The sequence below is a fragment of the Perca flavescens genome, chromosome 10, assembly GCF_004354835.1.
Source record: "Perca flavescens isolate YP-PL-M2 chromosome 10, PFLA_1.0, whole genome shotgun sequence".
Classification (NCBI taxonomy): domain Eukaryota; kingdom Metazoa; phylum Chordata; class Actinopteri; order Perciformes; family Percidae; genus Perca; species Perca flavescens.
In genome coordinates, this window is record NC_041340.1 from 20,688,437 (window position 1) to 20,709,473 (window position 21,037).

Below are 21,037 nucleotides of genomic sequence, written 5' to 3' on the forward strand. Positions count from 1 at the left end.
AAAGAAACTTCTAGAAGGTTGCTATCTTTATTGTTTGACAATTGATTGTGTTTAAATGTCACTCCCCTTTTCCCAAATGTGCATTTAAGCTCACTCTTCCTTCCACTCATTTGAAGAATCTTTGACACACCGAGCTACGTGCTTCTTGTGAACCTGTATTCTTCCTATTTTGCAAAATATGTATGTCTTTAATAAAATACAAAAACCCAACTTGGTTTTAGTCTCAGTCTGTCTTATTTGTTTCAATTTACTAAACTCTCAAACTCTACCCCCCCTGCTGCAAAGGAAACTTCCACAACACCACCATCTCTCCTTCTTAAAGAAACAGCCAGACATGATGAAGTGGTTGCAGAAGAACCCCGAGAGACTCACGCACAAGTGGAAGCGAATCTTCAACAGACGCCCACAGGAAAAGACAGCGACAAATACGTGAAGTTCTGCAGAACAAAAATAATTATCAGTAGATTCACAATCACCTTTTAGCACACACACACACACACACACACACACACACACCTCTATACATAGAGTCAATAATGCCTGTTGATGGGGCAGAAGTTGTGTGCAAAGAGCCACAAGGCTTTCTGTTATTAGCCTGAAATGGACTGTGACAGTAAATATCATTCTCACCTGACTGTGCTCATCTGGAAACCAGGGGCTTTTTGAAACATGCTGCCGAGGTAATCTGTTTAAAATGAGGGTTAGGAAGTTGGAACAAAATATCAAAGGCCGTCCAAGAGGCAAATTTTCCCTCTTACGGTCGTGAACTTTTTTCTTTTGTTTTAAATGGAATTTTCTTGCAGGAACAGCTGTGAAAATGCGTGACTGTGTTAACGATGCCACGCTAAAGAGAACAACGGAGTTTGTTGTTCACGTGGAGAGAAAGAAGGAGGCGGGTGGGGGAGAGAGACAGATTCCTCTTTACTTCACCCCAATGTTTGCGGACTATCTGTCTTGTGTTGACGTGGCAGCATGATTGCAAAGCCTGTAAAGTCCTTTGCAGATGTAGACTCCCTCTATCTCTTCTCTCCTGTTCCTTCTTGTTTTCTTCCTTCTCTATATCCTCCCCCACTCAACCATCCTTTTTTATCCTTTCCCTCTGAAATTCCTGCTAGTGTGTCTCAGTGTGTGTGTGTGTGTGTGTGTGTGTGTGAGAGACTAGGACAGTTGATTGTGTGATGTTCAGCCAGCGTCTCCTAAGATGCTCTCAGACTACTTCTTTGGGTTCCATGTTTGTGGATTCAAGCTCCAGAACTGAGCACATGAAATATAGCTGTGTGTGTGTGTGTGTGTGTGTGTGTGTGTGTGTGTGTGTGTGTGTGTGTGTGTGTGTGTGTGTGTGTGTGTGTGTGTGTGTGTGTGTGTGTGTGTGTGTGTGTGTGTGTGAGAGAGAGTGGACCTGCCAGACCCACAGCCAACACAGCAGGCCGTGCCTGCGCTCCAACCTAAAATATCCTGAGAATCTTCTGTGGAAATCACCTGAGAACAGTGAAACTGAACAGTGAAACAATTCAGAGCAAATTTGACCAAAATGATGATTGCTTGGCAACAGCATTTACTGTGGAAGGAACGACACCTGAGCATTTGCTGGTCTGTAAAACAACACATGCTCATGTCAGTGCATGTGTGCGTGTGTGTTTTATTGCTCTTGTTAAACCAAGGGGTGTAGTTTTGTACTACTAGAGAGGAACCTGAGAGTTATGTGTATTGGCAAGCAGATTTGGGTAGAGGATGTGCACTTTAAAACATTGTAAGTTAGTTCAACTTAAAGTTCCCATGGCATGAAAATTTCACTTTATGAGTTTTTTTTTAACATTAATATGAGTTCCCCCAGCCTGCCTATGGTCCCCCAGTGGCTAGAAATGGCGATAGGTGTAAACTGAGTCCTGGGTATCCTGCTCTGCCTTTGAGAAAATGAAAGCCCACATGGGCCGATCTGGAATCGTGCTTCTCGCCCAGAGAATTTGGCCCACCCATGAAAAAGAGAGAGACGTTATGGCTTTCAAACAAGCAAAGTGGCAGTTGGTCAAGGCCACACCCCCACCCTCCACCCCCCGTAAGATGTAAGTTTCCCTGCTGCCTTAAAATGTGTACTCTATATCTTAGAGGTTCAGACCCGGGTTTATCAAGGCAACATAGTGCTTGAACCTTGAACCGTGAACATGTTGGATGCGATTTGTATAAGTGGTGGTAGAAACACAACACATCAATGATAGAATCATCAGAAAACCATGAGATAACCTAAATGGGAACAGTAGTAGACGGGAAATAGCATTCATTCACATTTTCTATTGCTGATTTTCTCGAAATTTGGTTAAAAATTGCAACAAATTTGGATGGAAAGCTGACTAATGTCAGTTACGCAGCAACTAAATTATTATTGCTATAAACCGAATCACCGTGAAGTAGCGCTAACACAAAAATCACTTGCTGGAAGACAAATGGCAGTTGATGGAAAGTGTGGAGATGTGTGAAATCGACAAACTTGTCTATTTCTTTTTGTCAGTTTTCAGCAGTTGCAACTAGCAACAGAATGTTCAAATTAAACCAACTGCTGGCGACAGAACAGACAATAAAAATAAGTAGACTTAACTTGAAATGAATAAAACATATATATATATATATATATATATATATATATATATATATATATATATATATATTAACATTTAAGTTAATGATAAAAGATTAGTTGATTCCACTTGAATTTTCACTAGATTATTGTCTGATGTTTTACTGTGTGTGTGTGTGTGTGTGTGTGTGTGTGTTTTAGGGCTTTTTCCTGTACGAGCAGGGTGGCCAGATGACCACATGTGATGCATTAACTAAAGGCACCTGTTGTCAGGGTGCCGTGAGGTTAAACTCACCAGACCAGAGAACTGGAATGTATCTAGAGCTATTATCTAACTGCTGTCATCTTGTTGAACAGTGTTGAAATACGTGGAAAATAATAAGAAATCTTTTTCTAATGTTCTGTCCACTTCCCTTTGCGAATTCCTTTATTTGGACTCATCCAAAGGCTGTTTCCTATTTCAGAGGTTTATTGTTATGATTTAAGATGAGCCCCCTTTAACATATTTCCAAACGTCATGTGCTGTTTATGTCATAGGTCATAAAGAAACATCATAAAGTGTCTGCGCAAGGCAGACAGACTCTAAACGGAGGTATTTTTCTTGCAGACTTGCTTTGGTGCGCAGTATTTCTGAAATTAATGTATTCAGCAGTCGACTCCAACATAAATAATACTGTGTTCTGCTGAATGCACTAATTCAAGTGCTACTGTTGCTCCTCCTGATTGAAATTATTATCTGAAAGGAAGAAGGTAGCTCCTTTATGCCGCACAAACAAAACCAATGTGATTACAGCAATGAAGTAAACAATGCAAAAGGGTTCTAAATTAAGCAGGATTTCTGAGACCTATAGAAATTGTAAGGTTGGCAGGCTCATTTGAGCAGAGAAAAGTATTGCAACATTGACGTACATAACACTGGCTGTATGATCTAGGTAGGAGAAATGTCAGATTAAGTAAAATAAATCACGAATATTGGCATTTTCTTTAAAGAATGAAGCACATGTGGTTGGCTTGTTGAACAGATGAAAGAAGAGGTACAACAGATCTAATTGAGATGGAGGATGCATCGACCAATGAGCACACCTGCTTTCAAATACACACATGAAAAATCCTTTCACCAGCAGCACCCCTGCCACCACCAACATATATTATCCACAAAGAGCGAAAGAGAAAAACCAGGCCGTGTGCCTCTGATGTCATGCCAGGAATCCACAGCACGTATTTTGCGAAGAAAAAAAACAAGAAAAGAAAAGAAGAAAAACACATGCCCTGATTTTTCTCAAAACAATGCAATGTGCCGTGTTTCCTGAGTTTATTTGTGGTCAAAGTGTGAGAGGTCAACCTTGCAACGATTTGCTTGCTTGTCGGCGTTTTGATGGATTGTGTGTTGTGGTAAAGTTGCAAATATTTATGGCAAATTCTTTGACTTTTTTTTTTTTTTTTTTGGCAAGTGCTAAAAGCAGTAATGACTTTGCACTACTTTAAGGGTGTTTTTGCAAGGCAAGTGACAGGCTCAGTGTGTGTCTAATGATCTGAAGTTATCAGAGACAGTGCTGTGTGCCATGGCCTCTGTGGGATTAGACTACCTGTTGTTGACGGTGAGGGGAGGCCCAAATCTTCCCCACGGATACCTGGAAATCGAGGTGAGAATTGGACTCAGCTCAGTTTTTGGCACTGTGTCAGCTTCTCTCTTTCTTTGTCAGTAAGTCTCGTAGCGTGGAGCATCTAGAGACTGAACACAGTGTGTCAGAGCAGGGTCGCAACCCCTCTTCTCTCTTGTGTGAGCTGCCTTCATGACAATCTCTCTCTCTCTCTCTCTCTCTCTCTCTCTCTCTCTCTCTCTCTCTCTCTCTGTCTGTCTGTCTGTCTCCAGTGCTCCCTGTGCTAATTGTTCTCGGGGCTTGGGAGCATTTGTCTGTCACTCAAGGCCTGTACACGCGCATCTGTAGGTCACAGGCTCCAGCAAAGACTGGAGTAGAGTGTGACAGCTCCTGTGTGTGTGTGTGTGTGTGTGTGTGTGTGTGTGTGTGTGTGTGTGTGTGTGTGTGTGTGTGTGTGTGTGTGTGTGTGTGTGTGTGTGTGTGTGTGTGTGTTTCCAAAGCCTAATGAGTGTGAGAGCAGACGGTGATGGCTGGAGCCTCGGTTCAGGCAAACATAATGGTGTGCTGCAAGAAAGGTAGAAAATAAAATGCAAATCAGTTATGTATCAACAGTTAGTTGTCAGAAGCAACATTATGTCTGTGAAGGTGTGCTTTCACCTGAATAGCAGAACAGTAACCTCTGCCAACCAGTGATGCATTGTGTCGTAGTTTAGCAAAGGAAGGGTTTGACATGTTGAAAAAAATTGTGAACAGTATAACAATGCAACATGGTAATTAATTAGTCAAATAAAAGTCATTGTGGTTATGGTAAGCATCATAGTACCTCAGCATTGTTCCATCTATCTAAAAAGCAGTGATTTAACGCGCCACCTGGCCAGCAGTGATGACAATCAAACACACCCAGTGTCCTTTGAGTGAACCAACAGGTACATTCTAGGGCTAACATGCTAAATGCTAAAAGGCTGATCATGGTGGATCCTCCAGGTGATTTCTGCGTTCACTGCGGAACCTTTACCTTCAGTGAGGTGTGTGAGGCCTTTCTGCTGTTTGTTTGTGACAATAATCCCTGATGCGACAGCAGAGCATTCAGCTCAGCATGTTTGGAAACTTGGAGGAGCTCAGCGTTGACAGAGAGACTGAGTGGACTGATTTATGCTTTGAGAATGAAGGAGCAGAGAAGTTGAACCTGGAGCAGAATGAGGACATAGGGGTGCACAAGACTGACTTTGAGACAGGTGAGCACAATAAAGGGTACAGGACGTCCACCTTGTTCAGCAACGTAACGTTTTGTTCATGTGTGTGTTGTGAATAAAACTGGCAGCTCTCTTTGCTGCTGTGGAGTTTGTATTGTTTATACAGCTCTGTGTTGTCTGATTTGGTAATGTTTTATTCTGTTGATTCAATAAGAATTGTCTTGTTAATAGCCTACCTAGGCCTACTTGTTGTAGGTCCCGCTGTGGCGTCATTGTTGGTCATTGTCTGAGTTTTGTCCTCCTTTCTGGTTAATTCTAGTATGATTGCACAGATGAAGGCTGTTGTATAGGCTATAATGAGTGCATTAAAATAGACAGAGACGGGTGCCGTGCATGGATGTGCAGTTGTTTTCCCAAGTGCTTACACACGTTTTTAAAACTACGTCTCCTTTTTTCAAAACTCTACACACAATTCCCAAAACTGCACACACAAAATGCAAAATGCCTCACATATCCTTCAAAATGAAACTCTTCATTCAAAATACCATAAACACATCTCAAAATGAAGCATTTGCATCAAATGGCAAACACTTTTTTCATAATAGTAAATTTTTGGATATACCATGTAGACACTGTTGTTCTAAATCTAAAGCTCTTTTGTCTTTCATAGGCTTATAGCTACATTTACAATGTTCTAGAGGGAAAGTAATCTGCTGAGAGAGGTTGAAAAGTGCACTGTAAAAAACAATGTAATGTTACAATAAAACAGAAAATATTTATTGGGCAAAACATTATGTTTGTAAGAGTAGCGCGGTGTTGTATACAGTAGCTTGAAACAAGTAAACAAAAGTACAAACATATGTAAACTAAAGGTATCATTTTTAGAATAAGGAATGTGTGTGTGTGTGTGTGTGTGTGTGTGTGTGTGTGTGTGTGTGTGTGTGCGTGCGTTCGTGTGTTTTGTATGCACTTTGTGCAAAACAAAGTCTGATTGATTTGTAATGCTGAAATAGTCATTAGATAGTTGTAAAGCTACTCAAGATGGGCTTATCTCATGGTCAATCCGTGGTTGATCACATGATGAATAAGTGTGGCCTTGATCTCCTCCTCCTCCTCCTCCTCCTCCTCCCCTGTCTCTTCCTCCTACTCCTCTTGCTCTCTGTCTATTGTTGGCATCCATTGTTCAACACAGGTAATCTGACCTTTGACCTATGTATAGGCCATACTAAAGCAGTGATTGGTTAGTGTTCAGTTATGACCTAATGTGTTTGCAAATGTGAGGAGTGTGTGTGTGCCCTGGTAAATAAGTGTAGCATTTTGATTGGTTGTGTTTAGAAAAGGAAAGCAAGTCACTTCCTGTTAGATTTTCGTGTCTTAGGTAGAGAATTGTGTGTAATGTTTTGAAAAAAGTGTTTTATGCAATTGAAATTGAAAGGCTGAGAAATAGCTAACGTTTTGGAGATTTGCTGTGTAGTTTTGCACTTTGAGTGAGAGGTTTCAAAAATCGTGTGACATGAAAAGATTTTGTGTGTAAGCAGTTGGAAAAAACTGTAAGAGTGAGGGTGCAGTGAGGACTGTTTACTGTCCGCTTATTCTACAGTTTATGTCAACAGTTTACAAAATATAGTTTGTGGCCAAATTATTAGCCTTTAGATTTAACTTAAGCTTTGTCAGAAAAACACTGTCCATGATTCTATAGTGATCAACCTACTGTTAACAGTGTTTACATTGTAGTTTATAGATTGCAGATTTGCAATATTCATTTCACAGGGAAATTAGAACAGACCATTAAAAAGTATAAAACTTGAAAATAGCCAGAAACTAAAACTAAGTATTTGCAATTTGCAGTCGATGGCTTTAGTCATTTTGTAGGCTTATTCAACAGGCTTGATAAACTTGTATACTATACAGCTGCAGCCCTGGTTGGTCATGTTATTCATGACGTGATGCACCTGCTCCCCCCCACCCAGTTTGCCCTCTGGGGTGTCAAAGATATAAGACAGGTTTGGTTTAACACTCTGTCCACACCAAAACTGAATGGAATTGACATTGCTTTTGCTTGTAGTTGGGGAGGAGATGAATGAGAGGAAAGCACAGACAGGAAAAGGGAGGAAGAAAAGGAGAGAGAGGGGAAAGGAGGAGAAGCTTGAGGTGATGTAATAAAGAATGATCACCTCAACAAAGCGACTGTTTCTGGGTCTGTCGCTGCCTCTGTATTAAATGACTGAAGTTAGCATCCGATTGCTGTTGTTGCTGCTGCAACAGTTATTGGTGATGTTGCTGCTGTCAAAGCTCGTGGGAAAGAAATGAAGTCTAATGTGAGAGGTTGTTGACTGCGGTTGTCCCTTTGTTTACTGTTGTTTAGTCTCTGGCATTTATAGGTACAGTGCTGCCTGTTTCAGCTAATTATACTGCGGACACCATAGGGATGATTGCAGTAATGAGTGGTTGGCCTTCCAATGCATTCAGAGCTGTTTTCCTCTCGTTCATTCTGCTATGGGACACAGTCAGGGAATTTTTTTTTGAGTGTGTATGTTTTTGTGTATTACGTCTGCCTGCGTGCATGCACACACACATGTATTTCCCTGTTTGTGATGTCTTTGGTGTGGCTCCTTGCGGCATTTTTTCATGATGAAGTAACATATTTCATTCTCAGCTATGAAAATGCCCATTTGATGGGGGCCCATGTCTCCTGCAACCTCAGCAGCTCACTTAACATGCAGACACAGAACCCAGGAATGTTCTTTAATCAACCTTAATTATAGCTTCCCAGATTCTGCTGCTCCCAGGTCAGTTGTTAATCCAGGCTTCTGGTTCAAAAGTTCAGAGTGTCGTTTGTTCAGAGAGCAAGTGCCTCTAAACACCTCTTGCCAAATACTAACGTACTTAAACACCGCAAAACCTACATTCATCACAAGGTCTTCGCCTGCGCACCCACATATCAATGCCTCGCTAACAGGCTTGTGTTAATCATGAACATTGCTGAACTTTGAATGCATGTCTGAGTGTCTCAATTCAACCAATACAAGTCTGAGTATTGTCGGCATTTAGCTTTATGTTTTTTTGTGGCGTTGCTGGTTTGCAGCCACATCTGGAGAACACATACACTGACATGTAAAGTGTGCTGAATTTACAGATCTCCAAGAGTGACTGGTGTCTGGGTTATGCGCCTGTCTGTCTCATACTTGCATGTAAACAACAAAGATTTCTGATCCAGTCCCACAAAGAGAAATATGGAGAGTTCATTGAGTAAAGCCTGAGAGATAATTCAGTCCAGATCCAGTCAAACACACACACACACACACACACACGTGGAGTGCGAATGTCATAAGCATAGTTTGGAAGCACAGCTGACACGTTTTCAAAACACTGCATGCTGGGTTGAGAGTGTGCTGCATGGGTCAGTGAGGTTTGACAGGAGAAAAACAGTCTGGTGTGAGCTAAAGATACACATCTCATCTTGTCTGACTGTCCACAAACTCACGACCTCAAGAGGCTTTATGTTTATAACACTTCGGTCTGGAACAATTTAGTTAAGGGAAGTGAAGGAGAATTTGTGGAAAATCAGACATAAGCTGACACTGTAGATAAGCAGTATTTCTCTTCTAGCTTTAAAAGGGTTTAGCTAAATAATTGTGTGGTCTGACCAAAAGAGTGTGTGTGTGTGTGTGTGTGTGTGTGTGTGTGTGTGTGTGTGTGTGTGTGTGTGTGTGTGTGTGTGTGTGTGTGTGTGTGTGTGCACAGAGGAGCAACTGATACTGGATTTGTTTTAGGCAACACAAAAGCGATTTTTCCTATAATGATATATTGACAGATATAAAAAAAACAAAAAACAAAACATAAACAAATAATTTTTGGCCATCCTAAAGGGTGGTCAGGGAGTTGGGAACCCCCCAAGGGATTCTATGACAGCTCAGAGGGATCATAAGATGGTTAAAGGGATACAAATTTACAATATATACACAAGTTACACATAATTATGTTTATTTTTTCTCTAATTTTTTTCTTCATCTTCAGGCCACTAAACATCGTTCCAATGAAACAGTCTGAGAAGAAAAAAAATATTATTTTATCAAACTTCTTTCAACTATATGTGATAATTAAAATTAAGTAAACTTATGTTAGGGTCATCAGGAAAATGTACTTAAAAGTAAAAGTACTCAATGCAGAAAAATCCTCACATTTTAGAAACTGAAAATGTCTAACACTGTTCTGACAATCAACTTGTGTATAATCGGCTAATCATTTTAGATGGACTTGTAGGCCGTTATATTGTTGGGTAGTTTAATTTATAATTAAACATGGCATTTAATCAACTACATGTGTTTTGTGTGCAAAAATCTAAAGTAACTAGTAACTAAAGCTGTCAGATTAGTGTAGTAAAAAGTACAATATTTCTCTCTGAAATGTAGTGGAGTACAAGTAGAAAGTGGCATGAAAAGAAAAGACTCAAGTAAAGTACAAGTACCTCAAATTTGTACTTCCGTACAGTACTTGAGAAAATGTACTTGATATTCCACCACTGCACATGACCAAGTTCCACACTATAGAGAATGGTGCATGATATGGTTGAACGCTCCAGAAAAAAAAGCTAGCAAGAGATCCATGAGTTTAAATGTTTTAAAGTTGCTATGAAAAAAAGCAAGAGTTGAATATATAAAATACAGCCTATAAAGGCTTATTAAGAAGCAGAACTACTTTAATAAACTGGACTATTATAAACATGAATCAAGGTACTGTGTGGTGTGGGGAAACCTGTATTATGAACATTCAATTAGTTTTTGATAGTTAAGATAGCCTTTCACTAATGACTAATTTATCTTTATGTATTCAGAATAATTTCTCCATAATTTAGCATGAAATATTTTGTTTCTGTCTATTTGATGGCCAAGATATACACTGACATCACTGCATCTGTGATAAATTGACCTGGCCAATGTATCAGTTGGGCTCTAGTGAGCAACTCAGTGTGCATATGAAACTAAGAAAGGCAACATAGGGATTGTGATTTGATGACAGCTTTGACAAGGTCTGTGCGATCGTGCGTGTGTGCGTGGGCTGGAAGGCATTTGCTCTGAATATCGATCACAATTGACCAGAGCAACATCTGATGGCAGAGGTACTGTCAGCTACCTCTGTGGCCCGTCGCTGCTTTCATTTCTTCATTTCATTCTGCAGCCTTTGTTGCTTTATCATGTACTGCTTCTTATCTCGCTCAGCTCATTATGTCCCGCAGCAATCCTCAAAGCGAGTGTGTGAGTGAGTGCTTGCCTGTCTGCCTGTATGTGTACGAGAGCTCTTGTGCTACTTATTGTATTCGCCGTGTGAAAACCAAGTCACACAGCCTGCGACAAACAGTTTAAACTTGATATAATATTGCCACATCCTTCTGCTCAAAAACAGGACCAGATCGTCAACAAATAAGATCACTGCGTGACTTATTATTCTGTCCATCACGCTTGTTCAAATAACACAACATTGAGTCTTTGGCAAGGCATCAGCTTCTGCTTCAGTGCTGGTTGACAAGCCCTGAGCATTGAACCTGGATAGCCCTGCCGGTGTTACGACTGATGAGACATGTCTGGTATGCTAGCAAAAGATGCTGCCAATTGAGGTTCCCGCATTCCCTTCTGGGTGCTGCCAATCACTCGGATGCCGTGTTGGTAAATTTAAGCACAACCGCGCCCGATCCTGGAGATCCAGCATTAAAGATCCAACACTATGTAACTTTTAGCTGCAGCTGTAGGGGGACGGTCCCCCTACAGGTTGTCTCATTGGAACTACAACTCGCGTCGGGTAGCGCGAGTTGTAGTTCCAATGAGACAACCTGTGGGGCTAAAAGTTACATAGTGTTGCTTTAAAGTGATGAGTACACAAGATCCAGACGTGGCTCGAACTCCGCTGTCGGACAAGACGGCGTGCAGGCTCTGTTTGGCCTCCCTGCACTCTAGGTCTGTTGTGGAGGGAAAGGTTAGCGACAGATTGCTGTTGTTGTTGCGCTCTATTCGTCATTACTCTGGGTGAAGGGAAGGGCATTATCAATGTGTTAAGCCAACTTTGTCAAGAAGGGATTGTCAAATAATTTGCTGAGAGAGGGAGCTGTTGTGAGAGACGGAAGGAGGGGAAGAGCTGAGGTGAGAAGGGATAATGATGCAGCTGGCGTGTGAGACCCTGAGAATTCTGGGAAAAAGCGCCTTTGTTTCCTGTGGCAGAGATCACATGATGGCTCTGTTGTCAAGAGACCAGGTAAACGTGTCTGCAATGATGAGCGATTGCATCCTCTTTTCTTTCATGTGTTAGTTGCATTCACGGCGAGTGTAACGCAGCTGTTTGTGTGAGCATGCACATGTCTGGAATTCTTTGAAACCCAGCAGACTCGCAGATGGACACTTTATGGCTGTATTAACCTCCTTGGAAACTGATGCCAGCCCTCTTAATTTCCCACTACAGTCGCTTGTGTCAGATGTTACTTCAGCTGGTAATAAGCAGCTTGGAGTGACAGTGTTTTGCTCTCTTTTGAATACGTTTTAAGCTAAAACATTCCTTTCAGGTGAACGTTTCACCATTGCAGATGGTAAAGAGGATAGCACACCTGCACATTAGCCCAGCAGAGGCTGGTGGAAAGCAGCAGTCTCCAGAAAAATCCACATTTCCTCACAGTGTCGCACAGAAGCCTGTGTAACACAGAGACAGACAGCAGAGAGGTGGTAAATGTCGGTTGTGTAAGCAGCGGGAGCCTTTGAACTAGCTCCTCCTGTTACAAAACCAGTGGGGGCACCTGTACTGGCTGCCCCGCCATCTCTTTAACCCGCGCCTGGTGGAGTGTTTGTTGTCAGAAACCAGTCTATTAGTTTGACCCCCGTGCCTGTTCTCGCAGAAATGGCAGCCTTTTTCTTCCTGTTGCTCGGCCCAGCGGCTCCTCGCCTCAAGAAGAAATGAACACTGAGATGGCTCGCTCTGTTCCTCTGACCTTCAAGAAGTTGTAAGAGAGATGCCACCGAGCGCGGAGTCAGAGCGGAGGATGATGGATGGCTCTAAGCAGTCTAATAGTGTTGCCCTCCTCTACGGAAAGAGAACAAATACCTGCCAGTGCTGAATGATGTGCGTGGCCTCTGCTCCCATCATACGGTGTGCCAGGTTCTCTCATGTGGCTTTTCTTTGAATGTACTGCAGACGCAGAGAAGGAGAGAGCTGTGTGGACAAATGGCACGACTGAGAGAGATGGGGAGGCTTACAGGGGGAATAAGATGACACAAAAAGCAAAAGTAAATGCACCAGGGACGGAGGAGGTTTAGTGTGACACTGAGAGGCAGAGAAGAGAGATCTCAGCTCTGTCATATAGATGGTCCATGGCTCTTTCCTGGTCTAATGATGACCCCGCAGGCTTGACGTATTCTTTGCGCTGGAGATAGGGACTCAAATTTGAGACTCAGGATTCAAATCGCACTTAAGTGGCACACACACAGTGACTTCAGATTTGATTCTGTCCTCAAAAGACTTCAGACACGACACGGACTACGTCCCGCTGGCTGGTGGCAACGTTAATTATTAACATTGGCTGCAAACAGGTTACAGGTTTATTGTTGACCATGTAACGTTACGGTTTAATTTAGTAGTTTATAAGCTGTCATTAGTAGATGCAGCTCTGTAAGTAAAAAACAGGTTACTGCTGATCATTTTAGCAATATTTTAGCAATATGTTCTGGATACCCTAAGTAACAGTGCAACAGTCTATGTCCATTTTCCACTTCTTCTCTCAGAACCTGCAAAATAGAAGGCAAGGTCTGTCATTATGATTCAACAACAGACAAGCGAGTCCTTTCTTGTTCAGTACCTCAATATTTGGTCTGTATTGTATGTTCATGTTACAAAGCAAAATACAGTTATTAACTTCAAAGTAAAGCATTATTGGTGTTTTTTTTCCAATAGCCTGTTGACACTGATTATATTCCAAACAACTAATGAACGCTGATACTGTATGCTAATAGATAAAGAAGTCATAACATATTACATGCTTTGAAATCCTTACTTATAGCAATGCTGTGTTCTAATCAGCCTGGATGGAACACAGCAGGTGATACAACACCCATTATAACCACGAGAGACTTGAGACTTGACTTGGATTCTAGCTCAGAGACTTGTGAGCATCTCTGCTTTGCACTGACATGTAAAAGCAGGAGGCATGACACCAATGTTCTGTCCCTAACAGGTGTTATTTTTTTTAATTTATTTTTTGAGCACAGAAACATTCGTGCAAAGATTGGGTTCCTGCAGAAACACTACAGAACTACAGTTAGCATATTTTCTGCACTACATTCTTGTAATCTAAACCCAAGCCACAATCTTTGATCTATATTTTAGACAGTCAGAGTCTGTGTGTAGAATAGATAAAGATATCACAAACTTTGCACTCCTGTCTCGTAAAGCCTGGCAACTTTTTTCATAAATTATTGCACGCGGGGTCGAGCCGTGCCCCTGGGTTTTGGAGGAGACCTTTAGCTGAGCTGAGACTGCTTTACACCTATAATATAAATTAAGTGCAGGCAGGGGAGGGGAAGGAAGGGGATAGACACATGAACCTCTTCCATGAAGCAATAGCTGCAAGCTGACTTTCCTGTCTTATGATTTATAAATTCTGGATGGAGCATGCAACGTTTTGAATCCTTAAGACCTCCTCCAGTGACCCTTTGGACAATTTTAAAACAAGCAAATTGTCAGTTTACAAGGTAGGACCATGAAATCCTACCCGACTACCCCTGCGGCACATCTGAACTTCATTATTAGGGCTTTGACTACTGGCGATTATCTTACATCACTGTTTGAGATGAACTATTTACAGAGAAGCTCAAATATTTAAATAAGGTGATGAGGTCGCTGGAGGAGGATCTTTATGGATTATATTTCAATTTTGATTATATTTCAATTTTAATTTCTATTGGGTCTCTCATCATCTTGTGTTGACAAAAACCGAGAGCAGGCTTAAAGTCTTGCTGGTAATAATAAGTGTGGCCCTTTGATTCATAGCTGTTGTTGATTTTCATTCCAGGTCGATTGAATGTGAATCTTTCAACAACATAAGCAGAGCACTTGGAGAACAGCAGGAACTCTCTATTATGGGACACAAACCAGAAGGGCTTGTTGTGAAAGTTACCTTCTGCTCACAAGCATGCTCCTTCTGGACACACAGACTGTTGTGCCGGCTTACTGGCAAGAAGTTACTTACTTAAAGGGATTCAGCGGTTAACCGATTTCCCTATTGACCGCGCTTTAAAACGTCACAGTTAATTAATTGTAAAGGCTCCGCTACACCGAGTGTTAACTGACTGCACTTTATGTGTAGCAGTGTGTGCAGTTTTTATTAAACCTCCTTGACAACATAAACACTCGCGATTAACACACGCCATGGTCCGGAAAAAACAAAGAAGTTAAAGGTCCCATGACATGGTGCTCTTTGGATGCTTTTATATAGACCTTAGTGGACCCCTAATACTGTATCTGAAGTCTCTTTCTCAAAATTCAGCCTTGGTGCAGAATTACAGCCACTAGATCCAGTCCCACAATGAGCTTTCCTTAGTATGTGCCATTTCTGTGTCTGTAGCTATTGAGGAGGAGAGGGGGGCAATGTGGAGGGTGCGGGTGTGGCCTTGACCAACTGCCACTTTGCTCGTTTGAAAGCCATGATGTTTCTCTCTCTCATGGGTGGGCCAAATTCTCTGGGCGGGCAAAGCAGAGAAAGGGAAGGTAACATAAGGAGCAAGGTTCAACCTCATAAAGTGACTTACTCCTCTTCATCTCTATGGGACATAAGGCTGCAAAGAGATCTCTCCATTGCATTTATTCCTTGGCAACATACTGCGCATCTCCCTGTGACAGGTGCATCTTATCTAGCAATTCCTCCAACTTTCAGAAACACCAGCTAGCAGGGCAGCTTCTAGCCCAAAAGATCCAACCTCGTCCTAAGAAGGGCAGCACTGTTGTTCCCAACTTGGCCTTAGTTTGTGGTGTGACTGATTCACTTCTAGTCTTTAATCTTTTCAGATGAATTTAAATAAAAAGGTTGATGATTGGTCATATAATTATTTTCAAAACATTCATTACTGTTACTGTTATTTCTGGTTCAAAAGGCCACAATAAATAATACATTAAAATCTAGAGTGTTCAAGTGATTTCATACATTAGCAGTGAAATTAATTAATGCATAATAATTGTGATAATCGTAAAAGCATGATTATTTTTCAGACTATAATGGTACCAACAAAATCTATAATTGTTGCATCCCTACTTACTTACTGTAGTTACTAACCTTACTGCTTCAAAACACACACACATGAAGAATGTGTAGCATCTGTCACTGTAACGTGTGTGTGTGTGTGTGTGTGTGTGTGTGTGTGTGTGTGTTACATGGCTTTAAGGTTAGGGCAATAATTAGCTTAGCATAACAACTGGAAACAAGTGAAAACAGCTAACCTGGCTCTCTCAGAACTGTCTGTCACTTTCAAATCTAAACATTTTGTATGAATTAACACGCGTTGCACATAACCTATCTTTACGTTGTAGGATCAACTTTCTGTTTTGTTTTTGCACTTGAGTGACAAGCTAACGAATAGCAGCAGCATTTTAGAAACCGTAAATTCACATTTAAAATTACAAATCGACAGCACTACTTCAATACTATACTATACTCTATACTCTATACTCCAAAAAAAAAAAAAAAAAAAAAAACTCACTAGCTAAGATGTTGTATCTTGTTTATTTCCGTTGAGAATGAAGCTCTCTCTTTCTCTGGAAAGTAATTAGCCCAGCTTAGCGTAAAAACTGTAAGCAGAGGGAAACAGCCTGGCACAGATTTTAGTGGTCTATGTACAGGTAGTCTATATCCTTCGCGTTTCACTTCCGGGATTGCTTCGGTGCTGCAGGAAATTCCTCCGGATGCATGTATTTTTCATTTCCTTCCGCTTTCTTTGTGATGGAATTTTAAATTCGGTGGATTTATGAGGACTATTGTTGACTGCTCCTCAGCTAGCTAGACTATCTGTCCAATGAATGAGTTTTCTCTCGCGCGACTATTTTGCAGTGGCTTGTGCGGAGTTTAGCACCGCCCATGACGATTTGGCTTGGTTTAAAGAAATACCATTAAACCAGAGCTTGCTTCCCTCCCATCCCTGAATGCTATGTGGAGTAGCCAGACTCTCCTTCAGCGCACTTTGGAGGAGGATCTGGCAAAGCGAGACTAATGTACAGGCATTATGGCACCAAACCTGACGAACTGCTGTGCCAACCCCAAGAAGTCGCTGTGTGTGGCTGTTGTTTGCCAAGACATTGTTATTGCATGCACCCCCTGAAACCATGAATTGTCATTTTTACATTTCTGTTTGTGCTCAGTTTACAGTTAAACAATTTAGATGTGGCTTGTTAACTAGTGAGCTTTAGGGGTCCTGATAGGTGTTTTATTTTTTTTTATTTTATTTTTTTTACTTTGGAGTGAGCTAGCTGTTTCTCCCTGCTTTAAGATGTTATGCTAAACTGGGTTTAGGCCTCACAGCTCCAGCTCCACATTTATAAGCAAATAATGTGATTTCTCAAAATGAACTGTTTCTCTAGATAGGAGCTCATGCATCACTGCAACTGGAGCCAAGCAATCAAAAGCAGTGTTAGGACCTCAAAGTCTGTTTTTATTACATTTAGGGTTGGGTACCGAAACGCGGTACCAATAGGGCACCGGTTCCGACGAATTTCCGAATTTTGGTTCCTCATTTCGGTGCCGGACGCTACGTTACCGTTAGCTAGTAGCTGGATTAAACACAATGGTTAAAATGCTGACAGCTTACTTTAAGCTGTGTAAAGTGACACTGTATTTCCCTGTAGAGGATTCCAACAGCAGGACATAACAGTCTGACGGCAGCTGCCGTTGTCGGAAAAACAACACAGACGGTGCGTTCACTTGAAACTCGCCAGCCTTGTGGTGCATTTTAAGCTATTGTAAAATACCCTTTTCCCATCTGGTGCCTGTTTTTGTCGTTTATCAGCAATGTACTGGTGAAATAAGTTATTGTTATAAGATATTGTTATTACATTATTAATCAATCATTTAATTTTGATCATATGGCCTGGCTTTAGCAATTAACAAGCCATTCTTTAATGTCGCCAACTGTCGTTTTGTGCTCCTTTTTTATATTTTATATTATATTCAGGCACCGGTTCAGGCACCGTTTAGGCACCGGCACCGTTTTAAAAGTATCAATTTAGCACCGGTATCAGAAAAAACCCAAACGTTACCCAACCCTAATTACATTTCAGTTTGCATGTGGATGTGATCACCCTTAAGAGTGGTTTTTTTTCTTGGGCCTCCAAGTCCAAATTCAAGTTCAGGCATGTTGAAGCTGGTGAAACCGTTTTAATTGAGTGGGAAGAAGCTCTCCAGAATGACATGTCTACTAAGTGTTAGACTCGCAATGCCATCAAGTTACATAGAATAACATCAGGACTGACTGGACAGGATATTCTTAGGCTTCCTAAAATTTATGTTAAGAGTGTGGGAGAAAATGGAAGAAATGTATCTTTGTATTGTATGTAATGTATTTTTACCCCCCGCCCGCTGTGGATGTTTGCCAATCGCGGGAGAAAATATCAGCAATTCTGGAAGCTTCCACAGGCCCTATTAAAAAATCATGAATCAATTTGAGCTTGTTCAAAATTTCAAACAGAGCTTCCATTAAAAATTCACTGGGACCTCTCTGTCTGTCGCTTGTAAATACATGATTGGTAATGCTGTGGCTGATGAGGGCTGCCTCAGAATGAGCCCAGTGCTTATGTGCTTGATCTTTGGCTTTGGTGTCAAGGGCAAAGTCGTCGTTGACTGGGTTCACATAAGGTCTTCCCCAGAGGGTTGTACTGTTAGCAAAACAGCAACTTTTCAAAACACATTTAACCACTGCTTAGAGTTTTACACCGTTATGGTTCCAACCATTCATTTCAAACCTCCTTTTATCATTGAAAAATCACTCTTTACTTACTTTCTAATGGGAACAACAAAGTGTTAAAAATGAAGTGAGCTTTGTAAGATGCCTGCACTTTCTTACCTGAAAACTCTCTCATCCTCTCTCTCTCTTGCGTGCACACACACACACACACACACACACACACACACACACACACACTCTCGCACACACGCACGCACGCGCACACACACACACAACCTCCCTGCTTTCCCTGGTTTCCATGGAAACCTGTGGTGAAGGAACAGAGAATTCAAGGACAGATATGTTTGCAAATGAGAGTTCCTCGGATCATATGTCCACTGAGCCGCTATCATCAGCCCATCTTATCTTCCAACACATACTTTTGTTCTCTGACACTAACATAGTGCATCTTGTTATGGAGAAATTCAAAATATTTGAGACGGAACATAACACATGATGCTATTTGCGTATTTGCCTACTGCGAGTTTGGTACATCTGCAGACCATGCTGTGTTTATATGTTTGGTGTGTGTGTGTGTGTGTGTGTGTGTGTGTGTGTTTTTGTGTGTGTGTGTGCGCGCCACATGTTTGGCAGCCTCACATACAAGAACAGATATAAACACAGACATACTCCAATATGGTTCCCGATTTGGAGACCAGACTGTCCTGACTTGACTCTCACCACAAAGCATGAACAACTGTCTATAAATAACAAGTATTACATGAAGAATATTTTCAACACATGTTTTGGAGGAAAATCACATATCAACAGCTAAATACAATTGAAAAGGGCATATCAAGGACAGTGTTTCTACATTTTCAAATTTCCACACAGTGTGTTTTCATCACTTTATCACTGGGTAACGGGAACACAATATCTCACTTTAAGCGCTCTGTGTGCTGTTTTCATATCATGGGTGGCAGGAAAGATTGCATCTCTCGGATCCCTTGTCTACTGTCCCCCACAAACGTGTGGGTGTTAAGGTCGTGACACACTAACCGGATAATTGGCCGTCGGACGGATATATGTGTATGTGTATATGTATATATGTATGTGTTTATCTCTTGTGTATGTCCTGTATGTTACAGTCTGCACTGAAGGACATGACTCCAGGAACACTCACATGTACGAACAGACTGTTCTGCCTCCTATAGAATCCCATACCATATGTCGCCCCTGACGGAAAATATTGCTCAGGCTGTCGCCACATGAAGTGGGTATGTCATGCTTAATGCTCAAAACATCACGTTAACCTTTAAATAAAAACGCACACACATTTATTTATTACTTTATTTCAGGTTATATTCATTAGAGACAATGCATGCTAATAATACATATAAGTAAAATGTGCCAGAATTAGCCTGGAGGCTATTTTACATCCGCTGTCCCTGTGCTGGTGGTAAGAGGTCACCCTAAAAAGAGATAAAACGATTAAGCTATCAATAACACATACAGATACAAGATGGCAGCAAGTTTTAGTGCCTAAATTAATGACTGGGATAGTGACTTGGGATAGAGTTCCACCCACGAGTAGCCCTACTGAAAAAGCTGTTTGTCTAAATGCACTTTTCCTTAACGGGACAATGCAGTCGCCTCTTGCTGCATTCCATGTGGTGCTTTGTTTACAAACTGGCTCAATACAGGAGGAGCTAGTCCATGTAAGATGTTGTACCTAAGACAGAGATCTGTATATGTAGTCATGTTTTCCCAACTTAAAAGGCTATATTTTTTAGAATATGGTAATGATGATAGTGTATGGATTTCTTATCAAGAACCTTAAGAGTTTGTTATAGGGCGTGTAGTGGTTTGAGAGATTTGTTGTTTGCTTGTGACCAGGTTGTCAAACAATAAGTGAGAAAATCATTGAGTGCGTGACCATTATTGCATCTTTTGTTGACATGCAGCTTTGGACATATCTACAATTTTCCAAGTTGAACTTAATATGATTGCAAACCTTCTTGATATGCGATTTAAAAGTGAGATTGCCATCAACGTGTACGCCAAGGTATTTAAATCTGAGAATATTTCGCTATGTGTGCATCTGCTTACACTCACGTGTATACTCTTCACACGTGGCTCTGCATTAGCAATTATGTCATCATGTACAACTTGTGAAAGTTGTTAGTATATTTGCGTTTTTTTGCTGCATGCATTTCACTTTGTTTTCTTATTTGCCTTCCAGCAGGAGGTCTCTTTTCCCCTCCATCATTGGTGTAAGTTGTAATGTTAACAGGCTTGATGTTGTCTGGGTGATGGGCTGATTAGTGGCAGAGCGGCGTTCTCACAACCTCCACACACATCTGCATGGTAACCAACTTGTTTGTCTCCTTCCGTCGTTCCTTCATTTGTCTTTAACTCAGGGTCATAGCAATCGATTAAGTCTTTGTTCGAGGGATAGTGTGTACACTTGTATATGTTATATAATGCTGCTGTATAAAACACAGGAGCATTTATTGAGTTTACGGAAATCCACATTTCTATGACAAGGGATTAAGGGAAATAATGCATGTTATTTCCTTAAAGGACAAGTTCACATTTTTTCAACCTAGAACTTATTAAAATGTTGTTTAACAGAATGTCTGATGTTGGAAGAAGAAGAAGAAGCTCTGATAAACCCATTGTCTGCTATCTGCCTTGCACCAAATGGCACGAAGGCAACGTTTTTTTAAAGATAATTTTTTGGGCATTTTCGGCCTTATTTTTGACAGGACA

At 41.2% G+C, this 21,037-nt stretch overlaps 1 protein-coding gene across 1 annotated transcript in view; it reads left to right on the forward strand.

The window, feature by feature from the left end:
• The first annotated feature begins 5,180 nt into the window (after window positions 1–5,180).
• The window catches only part of LOC114562491 (A disintegrin and metalloproteinase with thrombospondin motifs 2), a 191,402-nt gene continuing 175,545 nt past the window's right edge, over window positions 5,181–21,037 (forward strand). The window contains exon 1 of the mRNA XM_028588873.1: window positions 5,181–5,408. Coding sequence (XP_028444674.1) covers window positions 5,243–5,408 — 166 coding nt within the window. The 5' untranslated portion in view covers window positions 5,181–5,242. The remainder of the gene's footprint in view (window positions 5,409–21,037) is intronic.